We start from the raw sequence: 15,461 nt of genomic DNA on the forward strand, positions 1-15,461 counted from the left end.
TGCATTTGTGTGGGGATCACATTCATTTTACTGATTCAATTTGTGAAAATGAAAGATAGCTTCATTTTTCAAAACATATGATAAAATTACAAAACCATCATTACTATCTGTACTAGGCATTATAATGCTCATTTCATGAGTAAGACCCAGCTATGTTTTGTGGAAGACAAAACTAAAGATTTAAAGTGCCTAGTGGTTGGTAAGGATCCATCTCGAAATGGCATATAAAAAACAAACACATGAAACGGATGGAGCTCCAGTACAGTCACACTGTAAGATTAGACAACTTAAAGGAGAATTCCGGTGTGATTTTGACCTAAAGCGTGTTGAAACATGATACCGAGTGTGAACGTATGTCTCATAGCTCACCTCGGCTTGTTCCCTGCACTCAGAAATCTGGCGCTAGTTAGCCAATGCTACCAACAGTGTTTCGTTGCGGTGCCTCGGGCATCGGCCTAGTCATGCAAATAAATCACTGTTTTACACCATTTACGAGGCTCAAAGTAGCTCGAAGTAGCTAGATTTATATACTGGTTAAAGAGTTTTCCTTTTGTGGATATTCGTATTCCTATACGAATATCCACAACACCATGATGCAAAGGTAACAGGTATGGCAATTTAAAAACAGTCAAAGCAATCTGCAAGGAAAGACAGTTTTCATACATTAGTGATATTGTGATGGGTCTGCCCTTACTGCACTTCATAACTTCATACAGTTTTTGTGCTTCTTTGGTTAGAATTCTGATCTTGGAAGGATTTGGGATTCTCCAGCTCTGCGACCAGCGCTTGGGCTTCAGGTCTCTCCACAGGATCCTGACGCAGCATTCGCTTGATTAGCGCATGCTGCAGAACACACAGAGTTGAAAGAATGACTCCACCTGTCCACACTTGGTGACATTTTTTTGTATAATGATACAGAATAACTTAGACCTTCTTTCTTCACTGTGCCTGCAAAAGTCTACAGCAACATTTGAATGCCAGATTTAAACTAGATGTACCACATAGTGGTACAAAATATGACCACCGCTCAGTCCTGCACGTTCTCTCCACAAAAATAAATCACGCTTGTCAATTTGTCTCCATCTCATACTCTAGCAACTTTTGTGTATGTAAATGAGTGTGTGCATGTATGTTTGCTTTTGTGTATATGTGTTTGCTTTTGTGTAATGTGTCCTTCTGTGTGTGTGTGTGTATTTGTGTTTCTGCACGTGTGTGTGCATGTGGGTGTGTCTGTGTACGTGTGCATGTGTGTTTATGTGGGTGTGTGTCTGTGTGTGTGTGCATGTGCACTGTGTGTGTGTTTTTTTGTGTGTGTGTGCGTGCGTGTTTGTAGAAATGTAGCATCATCCTCTACCGGCAACTATTTGCTCAACACCACCATCTACAGGCAGATTGGTGTACAGTCACTAAATGTACACATAAATGAATTTATTGTATGGCCCCCCATGAATGGAATTCCACTAAACTTGGCATGTATTCAGAGGGTTTCATAATGATCCTACACTTCAAATTTCAGTTTTGAACATGTCAGCTAAAGATACCTGCCATTACAACGCCTCATTTTTGCTTTTTATTTTTAACTAGATGGTGCTATACTGCAAATGAGTGGTTATGGGATGGGTGGAGATGGCCCCTTGAGACCAACATACAAAAAAACATGGTCATCCTAAGTCCTACAGTTCTCAATATATTCAATGATTCTGTGTCATCCTTGTGGGGTTACATGCCCACTAAGTTTCGTGCAGTCTTTCACTATTCTGGGAATCGCTGACACAAAATTACTGAAGAAAAAAAATCCTGAGGAAAAAAAACCTCTGACTAAACTTATATGACTGCCGCTTTGCTAGCGTGGCGGTAATAATAAATTATATATATATGGGTGACAATAACCATTTCTAGAGCTTAATTATCAATGAGTCCTATATGTATATTTGGTCTGACAACGAAGTATGCACATACAGTATGAAACAAATATTCAATTTTATGAAGAACTATCAAATGAGACAACAGGCATTATTTTTCACTTTAACGAACCAAGGTAAGTACTATATCTTCAGTGATAAACTAATAGCTACACTTACTTCAAAACCAAACTGATCACAAAATTCCTCTGGAAACTTCCTTGTCTTGATATTTTTCCACATCTATGGGATAAAAAAAAACTACTGATATTTTAATACTGATTTTCCAGAAAACAATGGCTATTAGAGATGACAAATGTAAATATCATAGCAACTGAAACACTTACCTCAGACTTTTCAGCCTTTGTTTTTATAGTCCAAAGTAGTTCAAAATAAATCAGACCTAGAGCAAAAATGTCCACTTTGCGGTCATATGTAGGCTGATTCATCTGTAAAGGTGCAATGACAGTAGTTAGTTTTGGATGTTGTAGTCTGGTACTCACAACTTTTATTCATATGAAATGAGTAACTTGTGTTGCACTACACTGCATTACCTGTTCAGGACTCATATAGGATCTTGTGCCTGTACGCTTTGTCCGTTCCAGTAAACTTTCATCATGGTCACTGTCTCCAACAGTCACCAGGCCGAAGTCGCCTATCTTCACCTCCTTATTTCTTCCAAACATGATGTTCGCGGGCTAACACAAGTAAGAAAATGATCAAATACTGAGCAGAAACATACAAGGGTACTTACTAATAATACTGCAACAAATCTTGTTCTCACTAAAATTGTTTACTGAACTTGTAAATTCACACTGGATAACACCTGAAGTTATTGGAAGTACCTGTAGGTTAATGGCTTACTTTTAAGTCACGGTGGATGAGGTTTTGAGAGTGAATGTATACCACTGCATTTAAGATTTGCTTGGTGATGACAAGGGCAACCTGTCGTCTCTGTGAGTCTGGGTGTTCATTCTTTTCCTCGATCCACATTGAAAGTGTGTTGCCCTCGCAGAGTTCCATCTTGATATACAGGAATGTCATGGTGGAATTGCTTCCTGAGCTGAGGTTATAATCACAGCTAAGTTCTCACACTCATAGTAAGTTTCATACTTTAAAAGATCAGATGTTCAATAAAAGTTTTGCATAACAATTTGTATAACAATTGAAAATGTTGAAACATGAAATCAGTTTATACTGAGAATTTGATATTTGGATGTTTATAATATAATATTATTTTTTCCCCTTCATCTACACCAGAGGAACATTCAATGTTATTCTGCTATAGTAATTCTGTCTCGTTATGCAGACTTACTTTGAGGTGCTGTAACTGTCGGAGACATCATATACGTATGCAGTGTTATCAATCCAGCATCCATGGTAACGCACTATGTTTGGGTGCTGCAGACGTGCCAAAGCTTTAACTTCTCGTTTGGCTTTTCTAAATAAAATTGAAAAAAAAAAAACAGTGACAAAACAAGTTTAATCTATCAAAATGAAAACCATGAAAGTGACACATTAAATTGTTTGTGAGTATAAGTTTTCATAAAAAAAAAAAATCATCACTTACTCTGTACTTTTTACAATCTTCACGGCATAATATGTCTCATCGCATTTATTTCGTGCCTTGAAAACGCGTCCAAACCCTCCTTTGCCTACACGCTCTATTGATTCAAAGTCTTTTTCAAGTCTGCAAAATAAATTGATAACAATCATGCTTTGGTATTTCATATTTCACTTTGCATGAATGTATAACTTGTGCTTAGTCAGTAGGAGGCCTCGTGCTCACTCACCTGGACTGGACAGCAACCTGACCAGTGAAATTGGTTGAGAGATTGGGGCCAGCCTTCAAAGCAGATATTTGAACATGTTATTAATGTTATAATAAGTCACAATGTGTTGAAAATGTCATCACTATTATTTATCACCGATTAATTGCTGTTGTTTTGATCTATAATTGTGTTTTACTTTTACTTACTTAATTACTTACAAATGTTTAGTAAATATGCATTGGTAAAACCTAAAGTACATAATATGCACATATATCAAGAATGTGAGATACCTCTTTACTTTTTTGAGGAGCATTGTTGAAATTTGGTGCTAATCTGCAAAAGAAGACAAGAAAACAACATTAGAGGGATTATAACTATTATGAAGAAAATTATGTAATGAATGTAGTAATGGATACTGGCATGTTGTATGCACTTGCATTCGTTTAGCCTTATTTTGTGCAGGAGCTGCCTCTTGTATCTGCAATAAACAAAAACAACAACAACAAAAAAACATTACAGAAATAGCCTAATCAAAACCAAACATTACCACATTAAAATAAATACCACATATAAAGTGCATTTTAAAACAATAAGTTCTCAATATGAATATTACTAACTTTGGGGGAGTTTTTGGATGAATCTTTAAAGATAATTGAGTCACTTGCACTTGCAGCCAGGCTTGTTGAGGCCCTCTCATCTTGTGATTCGCTAGGTCAAAATAGTACATATAGTCAATGGGTTACACTCACACAGAACAATCATATCCCATATGATTAATTAATATGTTCTACATTATACTCACTCTAGTGTAGGAGTTAGACAGAGTGAATCATCTTCAGAAAGACTTGACTTGCTTGAAACCTAAGATAAACATACATGTTAAACGGTGTATACTGTGGGATATACCGGTATTAAGGAGTTATCTGTTAACACCACTCTCCTAGACTTCCATCATGGTTTGTGGTCAAGGTCTGATTTTTCAGTCCCGCGCCCGCCCGCTCCCGCAATATTCTGTCCCGCTCCTGCCCGCTCCCGCATTAATGTGTCATTTTTTATGTAACATGATGTCCCGCTCCCGCCCACTAAAGCCCGCATGCAGGAGGGATAGTCTATTCAGTTTTTCTTTCTGTCTCTCAAAAGGAGCACACATACCTGAGAAAGACTTTCAAAAGTTGTCCGTTCACACCAGGACTGGTGGGGAAATCCGGTGAGTTTTCTCATAGATCTCCGTTTCTCGAGGTCACAGAGCACTGTCGGTATGAAAAAACCGTAAACAATCGTTTTTACCTAGCTTGAGTTGCTACAGCCAGCTGCGAATCCAACCAGGCAGCTACAGCGCTACACTCTGGGGGCATGTCCGTGAGTCCCCATGTACATGCCCACAGAGTGTAGTGCTGCAGCTGCCTGGCTGTGTCAGCTGCTGGTTGTAGCAACTCAAGCTAGGTAAAACCGTTTTCATTTTGTTTCGTACCGACAGTACTCGGTGACCTGGAGAAACGGATATCTATGTGAAAACTCGCCGGATTTCTCCTTTAATTCATCTTAATGAACAGAAGTCATTCATTTTCTAGGAGAGCCAGCATCTCTTGGTGGCCAGCAGTGGTGAGGATACTTCCTCTTTGGTTCAAATATTGGAAGCAGGGCTGTCGAGGCGAATTTACAGACCCCCATCCCCCCCACCCCCTTCAGTCAACGTTTAAAACATAAACGTTTTTGCCTTCAAACAAATAGTTTGAGACAGAAACTGATCTTGAAAGTTTCACAGTAACATATTCCTTGCTCACTTGCTCAATGAAGTTTCAGGCAAAACGGTTTTCCTGAGACTTGATGCCTTTCCATCTGATCTCTAATACCTGACCCTGACAGCTTTTCGTCTGAGGCTGTTTCACCTGATGTCGTTTTACCTGACACAGATTTTCCTGACACTGTTTCAACTGACTGTGTAATTCCATAAACATGACAGGTTTTCCTGAGATGTGATGCCTTTTCATCTGATGTCTGACACCCGATTCTGACATCTAAGGATGTCCTAATATGTACACCATAGAGGAAAGATGATGATAAAAGTTTTTGTGTTGAAGTCCATCGGCTTCTATGAAGACAAACGTTATGAATGCTTACCTGACTGTTCCATTGAGACTGGTCTTGAATCTTACTCCATGCCAGCTGAGCAGCTTGCTGCTTCGCGTCTTTGGCCGTCCTAGCGCAGCCTTCCGGATACTCGACCCCACCTATTACTACTTTGTACACAAACCTGTAGATGAATCCAATGTAGCTTGTTAGTGCATATAACAGACAACGCTTTCTGAAGCTTCAACTCACAGTTGCTTCACACAATTCACACTGCTGATGAGTTTCAACAAGTTTTGAAATGCTTGAGTAAATGTCTCACTGTGTATCAACTTACTCAGGGTTGTGAGATGGCCCTCTTTTCTCCACCAGCTTAAAATCATGTGTTAGCTTCTGCTGTTGACAATGATGGTTCAATATCCCTATGAAGTTAGCCTGGTGAATATCACTGCTGAGATCTTTTGTAGGTGTAACCCTCATATGTTCAAGGTTATTGCTGTACAAGGGAGGCATAAGAAAGGACAGACAAGTGAATTACAAATGCTCAGCTGTGATACTAACATTTGTAACAGTTTAATGGTCTGACGGGATTATAGATGCACACTAGATGAAGTCACAAAGAAAGTGTGTTTCTATCTGTTTCCTACAACTGATGGTGATGATCAACTGTGACACTCAGAGTTTTCCTCTGGGTCTTTTTGGGGGAAATAACAAAATGAATACCATAGTACAGTACAGTACAGTACCTTAGATCAGAGGCACTATGGTTTGACACCTCTTGTTGTCTGGAGTTATGCCCATTACAATGGCCCTCTATGACCTAAAAAAAAACAGTGAATGTACAGTATAACAAGAGACATGAGCAACAGCTAGACGAATATTCATCCTTACATGCTTTCCCATAAATACCATAAATATTGTTAGTGTTTACCCCTTGCTCTTTTAAGATCTCTTCGTAAACAAGCCTGGCAGCCTTTTCTCTGGCGTCCTTCTTTGAATTCCCATAAGCCTCAGGGTATGATTTTCCATCACTAGAAACATACTTGCAGCACCTATGACAACATAATTGCCGTTAAGTAATAAGAAGACCATAGGCCCACTTGACAAGGAAGTGTATCACATGCTTTAGGTCAGATTTAATAGAAAATAATGTTTCATACTTACTGTGGTGTGCTGACTAGGCCCACTCTTGTCGATTCAACAGGCTTAAAAATCACTCTGGTCTTGTGGCTGTGTTCATTTAGCCAACACTGATAATTGGGTTGGGTAATAGAGACCGGGATTTCTGATGTCTGTGATGTTGTCGAAGTATTCTGTACAGAGGTCAAGCAATTCAACAATAACAATATTAATCCAATCTGTTAACCACCTAGTACACATAAGATCAATGATGGCCATTTGACTTGATCGGTTATCATATTTCTCATTACACAGGCCTGGTTACACTTGACATGACAATAGCTATAAAACACTCGATACTGTGACCGCAGAGGTGAAGAAAAATGAATGTAATAATCTTACAAAATCACTGCTCTCCATGTGCTGCTGCAGGTTTTCAAGGGCCTTCTGGGCAGCATTTTCCTTCGCCTCTTTCTTATTTTTCCCAACTCCCTCTGGGTAAGATGTACCATTCACAACAGCCCGTAAAGTAAACCTACAATAACATAATTGTGCTGGTTAAGTATAGCAATTAATAGGCTAATAGTTGTTATGAAAATAAGAACATAATTGTAGCTAGGCCTACTGGTCAAGTACACGCTCCATCATGCAGTCTTTCTAACAGCCAACCTAGTTTTAGACAGGCAGTAGCTTGACAACCTACGTTTTAATATGGTCCGGACCTGAGACGTCCACCTCCACATATTGCACTAGGACTCTTGTCTTCTGTCCGTATTCGTTTAGTTTTGCTGCGTAATTCATCAGGTCTACAAACTGCAGGCTATACCGTGGGTCAGAGTGATAAACAACAGCTTTACTTGAGCCGAGTAATAACAAATAAAACAATAGGCCTTAATCACAGCAGCCCACAGGCAGCTGAAGCAGGGCTGTTCACTTCCTGTTGGCAGGCAAACCACAGGTGTTCCTAAAAACATTAACGAGGCCTCTGGTTGAAGTAACTGTGGCCGAATCTGACACTTAATTAGAAACAACTTTGCTCACACAGAAACAGGGCTGTTCACTTCCTACTTCGGCTGCCATGATAAAGGCCTATTGCAAAATATGCTCTCTTATACATGTCATGATTTACAGTTGTATCGAATATTGGCTACACGTGTCGTAGCCATAGACAGTAGAGGTCGTAGCCTGTGTTGTCACGTATCCTGATCAGCTGTCATGTTAGCTGACACACAGTAACAGCAGCAGGAGCGCGTATCAGCTCCCTCAAATACACGTGCAACTTTCAAGCATTAATGCAATAAAACAATCAGTTAACTTACTGTACTTCATAAAATCGTTGCGCAACACCAACCCCCTCAATATAGTGTGGTACTTTATCTTTGAGCGACCCAACAGTGACACTTTCGTTTACTTTCTTAATCTAACTTCTAAGTTTCGATTTCCGGAAAAATGTGCCTGTGTGGGACCAATCAGGACAAAGAGGGCGTGACTAAAAGCTGTGAGGGTCTGTCAAACAGGGTTGTTGCTGTTAGACATACGCTTACAGTATATTCCCTGGTAGTTATCGCAGTGATGTATATAATTTTAAATGGACTGCCAGTGCCTCCTGGGATTTGGTGTCATAGTTATAGTGTCAATACACTAGGCCTATACCCCCAACCTAGCCTGGCAGGCCATCCTATATCATTGAAATGTACAGGCTGAGCAAATTAATTTGCCGCTGCTAAGCTGCATCTAGATTTCTAGGCTACCCCGAACCTGCAGTCTCCAAAAAGCACTATTCAAAATTCTGTCAACACAGCGCTGATTAGGCTACAACTTCTGAAAGATAGATTTGTGTGAACAAAGCATCCATTCATATTTCCTCCACATTTATTGAAAATAACATTGACATAATTATTGAAGTATCCCAATACAGAAAATCAAAGAGTTGATTAAAATGCTGCATAGGCACAAGATATTCATACAATTATTGTAAATAATCAATTTCATTTAGATAAAAAAAGAGGCATGGGTAAAAACACATAGGCAACATGTTATACAATTTGTCTGTTTTCCTGACATCTTCTAGATACAGTATTCTCCTATGATGTGCAAACCCCTTTTTCAAGATCTTTCACCAGGTAGGGATCAGTTTCCTTTAAAATCTCATAGAACTTCTCCTGAGCCCGTTCTCCTTTCCTACTGAGCATGACGATCAGAGCATGGTTCTGAGAGACACTAATTCTTTCAGCCTCCACTGTCTCCCTCTCCACGGCATTCAGTATGCCGCACCCCTCCAGCTGGATGAGAACAGAAATGGTGGACAGCCGAGTCTCCAGCTCAGCCTTATGTTTGTTGAAGAAGTTCAACTCTACAGGGAGTGAAAGGATGGAATTTATTATGGAAATAAGTTTCAAGTTTCAGTATATTATTGTCATATATACAAACTTAGCATAGAGAATCGATAGACCTTTTCAAAAATTGTTGAAAGACCAAACTTTTTTCATTAGGCTATTGATTGAATTGATATTATTGTTTATTATTGCTATTCTCCTTAATGTAGTCCTACCAACATTTCAAATTGTTCATCGTTAATTTTAACTATTGTATTGATTTTATTTGTATGTCACTTAGGAAAAAAAGTGTCTGCCAAATCCCATAACTATAACCATACAGTATTATCTTAGACCCAGCTCATATCTACAAAGTGTTGTAAAATTGGAGGTAAATTAAAAACAGTATTTGAATAGTCATTTTAAAAGTCTGCAAGATATGTAAGTCATGAATTAAACTAGCTAGTTGTAGAACAGTGCAGTGAAAAACGACCAACAAAAACAGTAAAGAAGTATGTGGTTGAGGATCCAATCATTATGAAATGTGTAGGCCTATATACCTTATGTAACAGTAGAGTCTATGTGTGAGTGTGTGTGTGTGTGTGTGTGTGTGTGTGTGTGTGTGTGTGTGTGTGTGTGCGTGCGTGCGTGCGTGCGTGTAAGTGTTAGTCTATGCAGTGCAATAGCCTGATACAGCTTGCAGGGAAAAAAACAAAAAATCTGAACCTGCTGGTATGGGTGCGGATGTTCTGTACCTTTCCCCCCTGCATTGGAGGTGTGTGAAAAGACTGTGGCTGGGGTCGGGGCAGATCTTCTGTGCTTTCCTCCTGCAGCGCTGGCTTTTAGGGCTGAAAGATGAATTGCAATCAAATCAAAATGTACAAGTTTACATGATCACAAGTAATGCAATTAGCCAATCGCAGAGGCTGCAGCTAACAACTCTGATGCCATTCATTTAGTGATATTGTGAATTAAATCCTTACTGCTTTCCACAGAGGATGCCCACTTCTGATCTTGCCTAGAGCTCGGACCACTGAAATGGAGGGAAAATACAGCAAGTTAAAGCTACAAGACATAAAAAATAACACCTAAAACATTACAACATGCCCTTTAATTTGCAGCAAGAACACATTTGAATAATGTTTTCATGGCCCTTGTTTGATTATCTGCAAAGTATTTTTCAACACAAATAATTGGCGGTTAGACCCAAGACCAAAGGCTGTTATTTGTACATGTATGTCACAGCTTAAATATCATACATGTTATCATTAAGTTCACAAGCTAGCTCTTGGTAACTTGTTCTTGTATTTATCTTAAGTTTATCTAGATTGTTTTTTGTAACAATACACTTTCCATTCTCTCAGTGATAACACTGCTCTGCTTTGCCTTTGCTAATATAATATCTAGTTAATTCCCCATAAACAGTATAATCCAATAGTAGATTAATTGGTTTTAGAGACCCAAAAATGGTGACTGATTGAAGTTGCATAGTGATTTATCAGCATATTCCTGTCCTATACACAAAATATGCCCTCTAGTTTAATAATTTCCCTTGTCGGTAATCATGGTTCCTTACCATACACCATAACAGACTGTTACTTGCAGGGCCTATGGAAAATAATGGAAAGATATCACAAAATAAGCCACGTAAAGACCATTTGAATATTCATCCTAACATACTGGTTTTTATTACCATTGGCTGTATTTATTTTTGTGGTGTTTTTTTTCATACCAGGTAAGCAAGCTTTGCAGCTTCCTCTTTGGCTTTCTGCTTTGATTCCCCATAGCCCTCAGGGTATGATTCCCCATTAGTAGAAACATACCGGCAGCAACTAAGATAACATAATTACCATAAAAGTAAATTAAACCCACTTTGACAAGAAAATGTATCACACACTCTGGTCTATTATCTGTCTTAAGAGGAAATAATGGTTCACTTACAATGGTGTACTGGCTGCGCCCACTCTTGTCCATTCAATAGGCTTATAGGTCACCCTGGTCTTCTGGCTGTGTTCATTGAGCCAGCACTGATAATTGGGTTGTACTATTTTGGCTGGGGAAGAACTCTGCAGGAATTATAGCAATTCATAATAATGGGCATAAAAATATCAATGTAAAGGTGCTGCACAGATGACAAATAATGGTCATCTGACTTAATTAGGTTATTTGTTAACAGGTATTTTTCATAAAATAAAGAGTACGTGACCAAAAGGTATCCCTTTAACGACATGATGCTAAGATGAATGAAATGAATGAATCCAATGATCTTACACAGCCATTGCTCTCTTTGTGCGGCAGCATTCCCAGGGCCTTAAGGGCAGCATTTTCCTTGGCTTCTCTCTTATTTTTCCCAACTCCCTCTGGATACCGCTTGCCGTTCACAATAGCCCGTACAGTAAACCTACAAGAACATACAGTGCGATTGGTCAAATGCAGCCTCCATCATGTCGTCTACGGCCAACCTGGAAGCGGATGGGGAGCGTGTTGCTGACGGAGAGGATGGGGCTTGCTTGACCACCTACGCTTTAGTATGGTCCGGAGTAGCCTTTTCTTCATATTGCACATTTACATGATTCTTTTGTCCATACTCGTTAAGTTTTGCAACGTAATTCATTAGGTCCACCAACTGCAGGCTTTACTGTGAGTGGGGGATCGCTCTACGAGAGACATAGGAAAGAAATGTAAATATTTGTTATTTCTCAGCTGTCAGCTTAGCCTAACACAGGGTGTATAAGCTCTCTTGAAAACAAACGTGCGACTTGCCAACTAAGGAATATTCACTTACTGTACATACAAATGCAGCACCAAATTTCACGACGTGGCGCGGTTACAGTCTAATTTTCTTGTTTCGATTTCCGTGAAAAGATGACGTCTGAGAAGGAGGCGTTACTGAATGGCCTCTGACAGGTTCAATGTGTGCTGGTGTTGTTGCTGTCAGATATATAATAGGCTAATACGATGAGATTATCTAACAATAAACTAAACATTAAACTAAATGATACACTAAGCTAAATATCATGTAAGTGTCCACAACAAATGTCATGTAGGCTTAAGCAATATTTTAATTACGTCAACAAAACACAGCAAAACAATGACAAATAAAAAAACATATTTCCTGTAGGGTGCACATTATCCAAGTCCAATTACGCTAAAACGTGTATTTACATGTAATGTGATCATTACATTTTATTGTGAAACTCTATTGTGAGTAGAAAATGTATAAAATCCTCAACAATGTCAATCATCATGGTCTGCTGATGTGTCTCCAGGACAGTTTGAATCCAGATCTTCCTCATCTGTTGGAATAAACACACACACAAACACACACACACACACACACACACACACACACACACACACACACACACACACACACGATAGATTAATTCTACAACAGTACAAAAGACACATCATGTAAAATGTGAGAATGTAAACACGTGTAAAATGGAGAACGCTTTAAGACATTGCTTGCACCAGTGCTTACCATTGTATGTTGTTCCACACCATATGCAGTAAAAGTGCACACCCCTCAGGTAAGATGTGAGAAAATGTAGCTTATCTAATGACTGGGAAGTAAAGTGTAGAGCAAATGTAAGGTTGGTAAAGACCATGATAAAAAAAGATTTAAGATGTTATTTAAAAACAAAACAAACAAACAAAAAAAAAAAAACATTTATTTTACAAAACTGTCCATAAGTGCTACCGGTACTTGCACTCACTGTTAACTCTTCCTCATCTTCCTCCTCCTCCTCATCTTCCTCTTTCTTGCATTGCTCTTCATCTTCATCTACGTCCTCGTCCTCCTCCTCTTTTTCTGGCCAATACCAACATTCCCGGGGAGCAGTGATTCCCTAAAAACATGGAAAAGTCATAATCAGTTAAAAGTACCCTGTATCACACTGAATGGACTGCAGTACATTACAGGAAAAAGAGAATCAGGGAAGAACTTGATCAGACCTTCTGGCTATCGAGTTGTTCACAGGCCCGCTGGCTCCGCCTCAGGTCCCCTTCCGTCTGACGCTCTTCTCTCTCTGTTCTCTTCCTTACCCTTCGGTACAATAACACAGCAATTTAAACAGTGAGGACGGATGGAAAGCAACAGTAGTCCAGACAATCCAGTCAAGAATGTGTTGTATTGGCACCTGAAGTCCTCCAGTGACTGTTTCTCCACTTCTTGTTTTACTCGAACCTTCTGTCGGTAATGTTGGAGTTCCTCTTCAGCCTTCCTTTTCTTTACTTCTTCCATTCCAACACCTCCTCTGTCTGATAAAAGCACAAATTACGACCAATTCCAAGATCATTGATATTACATGTGAGAAATAGGAAAACAGAGCCATTTATGGTAACATGATCTCTAACCTGTTTTAATGTTCAGAGGAATTGGTTCAACTCTCCCAGCTCCTATTAAGTGCAGACGAAAAAACAATACACCATTATAAATCTTTTAACAGAGCTGTTGCTGATACAGATAATTTAGCATTCCATCATTTATCTCCCAACCTTTTTTGCCAAGTCCTTGGCCTGCTTTGTATCCCATTTTTTGCAGCATTGCGAAACCTTTATTTTCATTGCTGATAGAAGTCTGTAAAACTGCATCACGACTCTCCCGCTCTTGCTCTTTATAGGTTTTCTGACGGTTCTGTTGATTCTTCTCTTTTATCATGACCTCTTTTTTCATTGCGTCTTTCATCCGTTTCACCATTGGCATACCTGGCCTGACGTCAGATCTGTCAAAAGGCAATATGCATGTCTTTGATGTCTTATTTTCATAGCTCACAGGCAATGTTATGGCTATGTGCACTAGCTTACTTGACGTCGGCAAACGAGTTTCTTGTCGCTGTTACCAAGCGCTTGAAGAGGAGTACTTCAGTTGTACCAAAACGTGTGCTCACCGAAAATCCTTCCCTCCTTATTTTGTTCAGCCAATGCACGTAGGCTGGCGTTTTTAGGAAAAAGGTGGTACAACTAAAGCACTCATCTTTCTGTTGTTGACAGCCATGTCAATGAAGAGGAAACTGGTTTGCCGACTTCAAGTAAGCTTGTGCACAGAGCGCTATCTGTCAATTGTCGAATAATAGTCTAAGCACGCTACACATACATGTGTCATATAAGCCTGAGATCGCCAACCACAGACAGTGGAAGAACTATCAACATAATAATAAACAACAGGCTAGCATTAAATCAGAGGTACAGACAGACATGCTAAAGGAAACCTGCAACCTGTCAACCAAATGATAGATAACAAACTCACATTTGACTGAGAAAAGCATCAGACATGTAATCATCCTCCTCTTCAGCCATTCCGTGTTTCAATATACCCTTTTGTTAAACACCTAAAACACAAAAGTGCTAGTTGAGTTTAGAGCTGGCGACGCTTCAATATTGACAATCTGGCCGACCTCGTACATCAACTGAAATATTCCGGGTTGAACTATTTCTAGGTTAGGTTCCTACTATATTTCCCCTAAAAAATGCATTAAGACCATAGACCATTTGCAAAGAGTGATATGTATAACAAGTGTATGTGATTCTAGAGAATACGCAAACTAGTTTAGTAGAGGTGCCGTTTTGTTGTAAAAAAGCAGCATTTATTTCAGATCCATCTAGTCGGAATGATTTGATCGGCATTTGTGTTGACCTAGTGAAACGTGATCGACTAAAACAAGGAGTGGGTCGACAGGTAAGACAGAAGGTTTTTTTGGTTTGTAATTGCGGTTTTGGCATGATTTCACATGTTTGCTATTGAGCGACACATGCTATACTCTGACAGTTTAACGTGCTGTCATTTATTTCTCGTGCTGCACGAAAGACGAAACTGCTCCCTCCTGATTCATTTTCTGGGGCCAGCTTGCTAACAAGGAACTAGCTAGCTAAACCAGTTAATTTCGGCCTGTCTGACAGCCGGATGTTTCGGTCACCTGTAGGCTACTGAAATTTGTTTGAATACTACTGATGTTGGATTATTTAATCTAGTTAAAACGTCAATATGAAATAGTGCTGTCATCATTACCGTATCGTTCGTTCTTTTTGACATTGATAGCTAACCTCACTAGCCACAACAGCACCCACCTACTTCGGAAGCTATCGATACGGTTGTTTGGAACTAACGTTAACGTAAACCTCTTTCTTTAGTAATGCCAACTTAATTGCATTGCCATTGTATTGTAATGGTAGATATATTAGCTGGTCATCATAACAAAACCAGAGCTCCCACTCACTGGGTAAATATCGGTACGACAACACAACTTCGTCAAAAAAAAGTCAGTGGTTAATCACGTCAAAGA

The 15,461-nt window shown here is 39.4% G+C and overlaps 3 protein-coding genes across 9 annotated transcripts in view; 1 reads left to right on the forward strand and 2 right to left on the reverse strand.

Annotated features, from left to right (window-relative positions):
- Positions 1 to 433: 433 nt before the first annotated feature.
- On the reverse strand, positions 434 to 8,287 carry eif2ak2 (eukaryotic translation initiation factor 2-alpha kinase 2). Of its 2 annotated transcripts, XM_048270349.1 has the most exons (20): positions 8,182 to 8,287; positions 7,566 to 7,682; positions 7,265 to 7,397; positions 6,908 to 7,056; positions 6,675 to 6,795; positions 6,490 to 6,563; positions 6,081 to 6,239; positions 5,795 to 5,927; positions 4,476 to 4,534; positions 4,291 to 4,381; positions 4,111 to 4,151; positions 3,964 to 4,006; positions 3,695 to 3,747; positions 3,472 to 3,591; positions 3,217 to 3,342; positions 2,766 to 2,964; positions 2,456 to 2,599; positions 2,249 to 2,350; positions 2,082 to 2,144; positions 434 to 843 (listed from the first exon to the last, which is right to left on the reverse strand). In XM_048270349.1, exons 2-20 carry the CDS (start codon positions 7,661 to 7,663, stop codon positions 709 to 711), a joined length of 2,043 nt encoding a protein of 680 aa, XP_048126306.1. In that variant the 5' UTR covers positions 7,664 to 7,682; positions 8,182 to 8,287; the 3' UTR covers positions 434 to 708. The 2 variants fall into 2 exon arrangements, with proteins under 2 accessions (XP_048126306.1, XP_048126307.1); XM_048270350.1 differs by lacking the exon at positions 434 to 843 and having other exon boundaries at positions 2,082 to 2,162.
- Positions 8,288 to 8,716: 429 nt separating this feature from the next.
- LOC125311300 (G patch domain-containing protein 11-like) lies at positions 8,717 to 14,587 on the reverse strand. 3 transcript variants are annotated; one of them, XM_048269201.1, is made up of 15 exons: positions 14,429 to 14,587; positions 13,678 to 13,904; positions 13,537 to 13,578; positions 13,320 to 13,440; positions 13,135 to 13,225; positions 12,897 to 13,028; positions 12,662 to 12,743; positions 11,963 to 12,473; positions 11,449 to 11,834; positions 11,119 to 11,243; positions 10,910 to 11,009; positions 10,754 to 10,785; positions 10,161 to 10,210; positions 9,933 to 10,025; positions 8,717 to 9,215 (listed from the first exon to the last, which is right to left on the reverse strand). In XM_048269201.1, exons 1-8 carry the CDS (start codon positions 14,476 to 14,478, stop codon positions 12,415 to 12,417), a joined length of 804 nt encoding a protein of 267 aa, XP_048125158.1. In that variant the 5' UTR covers positions 14,479 to 14,587; the 3' UTR covers positions 8,717 to 9,215; positions 9,933 to 10,025; positions 10,161 to 10,210; positions 10,754 to 10,785; positions 10,910 to 11,009; positions 11,119 to 11,243; positions 11,449 to 11,834; positions 11,963 to 12,414. The 3 variants fall into 3 exon arrangements, with proteins under 3 accessions (XP_048125158.1, XP_048125159.1, XP_048125157.1); XM_048269202.1 differs by lacking the exon at positions 14,429 to 14,587 and having other exon boundaries at positions 13,537 to 13,580; positions 13,679 to 13,898; XM_048269200.1 differs by lacking the exons at positions 12,662 to 12,743; positions 12,897 to 13,028; positions 13,135 to 13,225; ... (2 more) ...; positions 13,678 to 13,904; positions 14,429 to 14,587 and having other exon boundaries at positions 11,449 to 11,578; positions 11,700 to 11,834; positions 11,963 to 12,403.
- Positions 14,588 to 14,601: 14 nt separating this feature from the next.
- The window catches only part of heatr5b (HEAT repeat containing 5B), a 39,074-nt gene continuing 38,214 nt past the window's right edge, over positions 14,602 to 15,461 (forward strand). For 2 of the 4 annotated variants that reach the window (XM_048269195.1, XM_048269198.1), the window contains exon 1: positions 14,602 to 14,857. The gene's annotated coding sequence lies outside the window, so the exon portion shown is untranslated. Of the gene's footprint in view, positions 14,858 to 15,068; positions 15,438 to 15,461 lie in introns of those variants that run through there. The other 2 variants (XM_048269199.1, XM_048269196.1) reach the window with 2 other exon arrangements.

The sequence above is a fragment of the Alosa alosa genome, chromosome 18 (genome assembly GCF_017589495.1).
Source record: "Alosa alosa isolate M-15738 ecotype Scorff River chromosome 18, AALO_Geno_1.1, whole genome shotgun sequence".
Taxonomy (NCBI): domain Eukaryota; kingdom Metazoa; phylum Chordata; class Actinopteri; order Clupeiformes; family Clupeidae; genus Alosa; species Alosa alosa.

What these genes read in the sequence shown, in the direction of transcription:
- eif2ak2 (XM_048270349.1), bottom strand. Translation starts at nt 7,663, where the DNA reads ATGAATTACGCAGCAAAACTAAACGAATACGGACAGAAGACAAGAGTC. An exon ending in AAGATTGTAAAAAGTACAGA is followed by an intron (nt 3,343 to 3,471) that starts GTAAGTGATGAT and finishes AATTTTATTTAG; the next exon opens with AAAAGCCAAACGAGAAGTTA. An exon ending in GACAGTTACAGCACCTCAAA is followed by an intron (nt 2,965 to 3,216) that starts GTAAGTCTGCAT and finishes TTATAACCTCAG; the next exon opens with CTCAGGAAGCAATTCCACCA.
- LOC125311300 (XM_048269200.1), bottom strand. Translation starts at nt 11,791, where the DNA reads ATGAATTACGTTGCAAAACTTAACGAGTATGGACAAAAGAATCATGTA. An exon ending in ACTCCGGACCATACTAAAGC is followed by an intron (nt 11,579 to 11,699) that starts GTAGGTGGTCAA and finishes ATGTTCTTGTAG; the next exon opens with GTTTACTGTACGGGCTATTG. An exon ending in ACAAAGAGAGCAATGGCTGT is followed by an intron (nt 11,244 to 11,448) that starts GTAAGATCATTG and finishes TAATTCCTGCAG; the next exon opens with AGTTCTTCCCCAGCCAAAAT.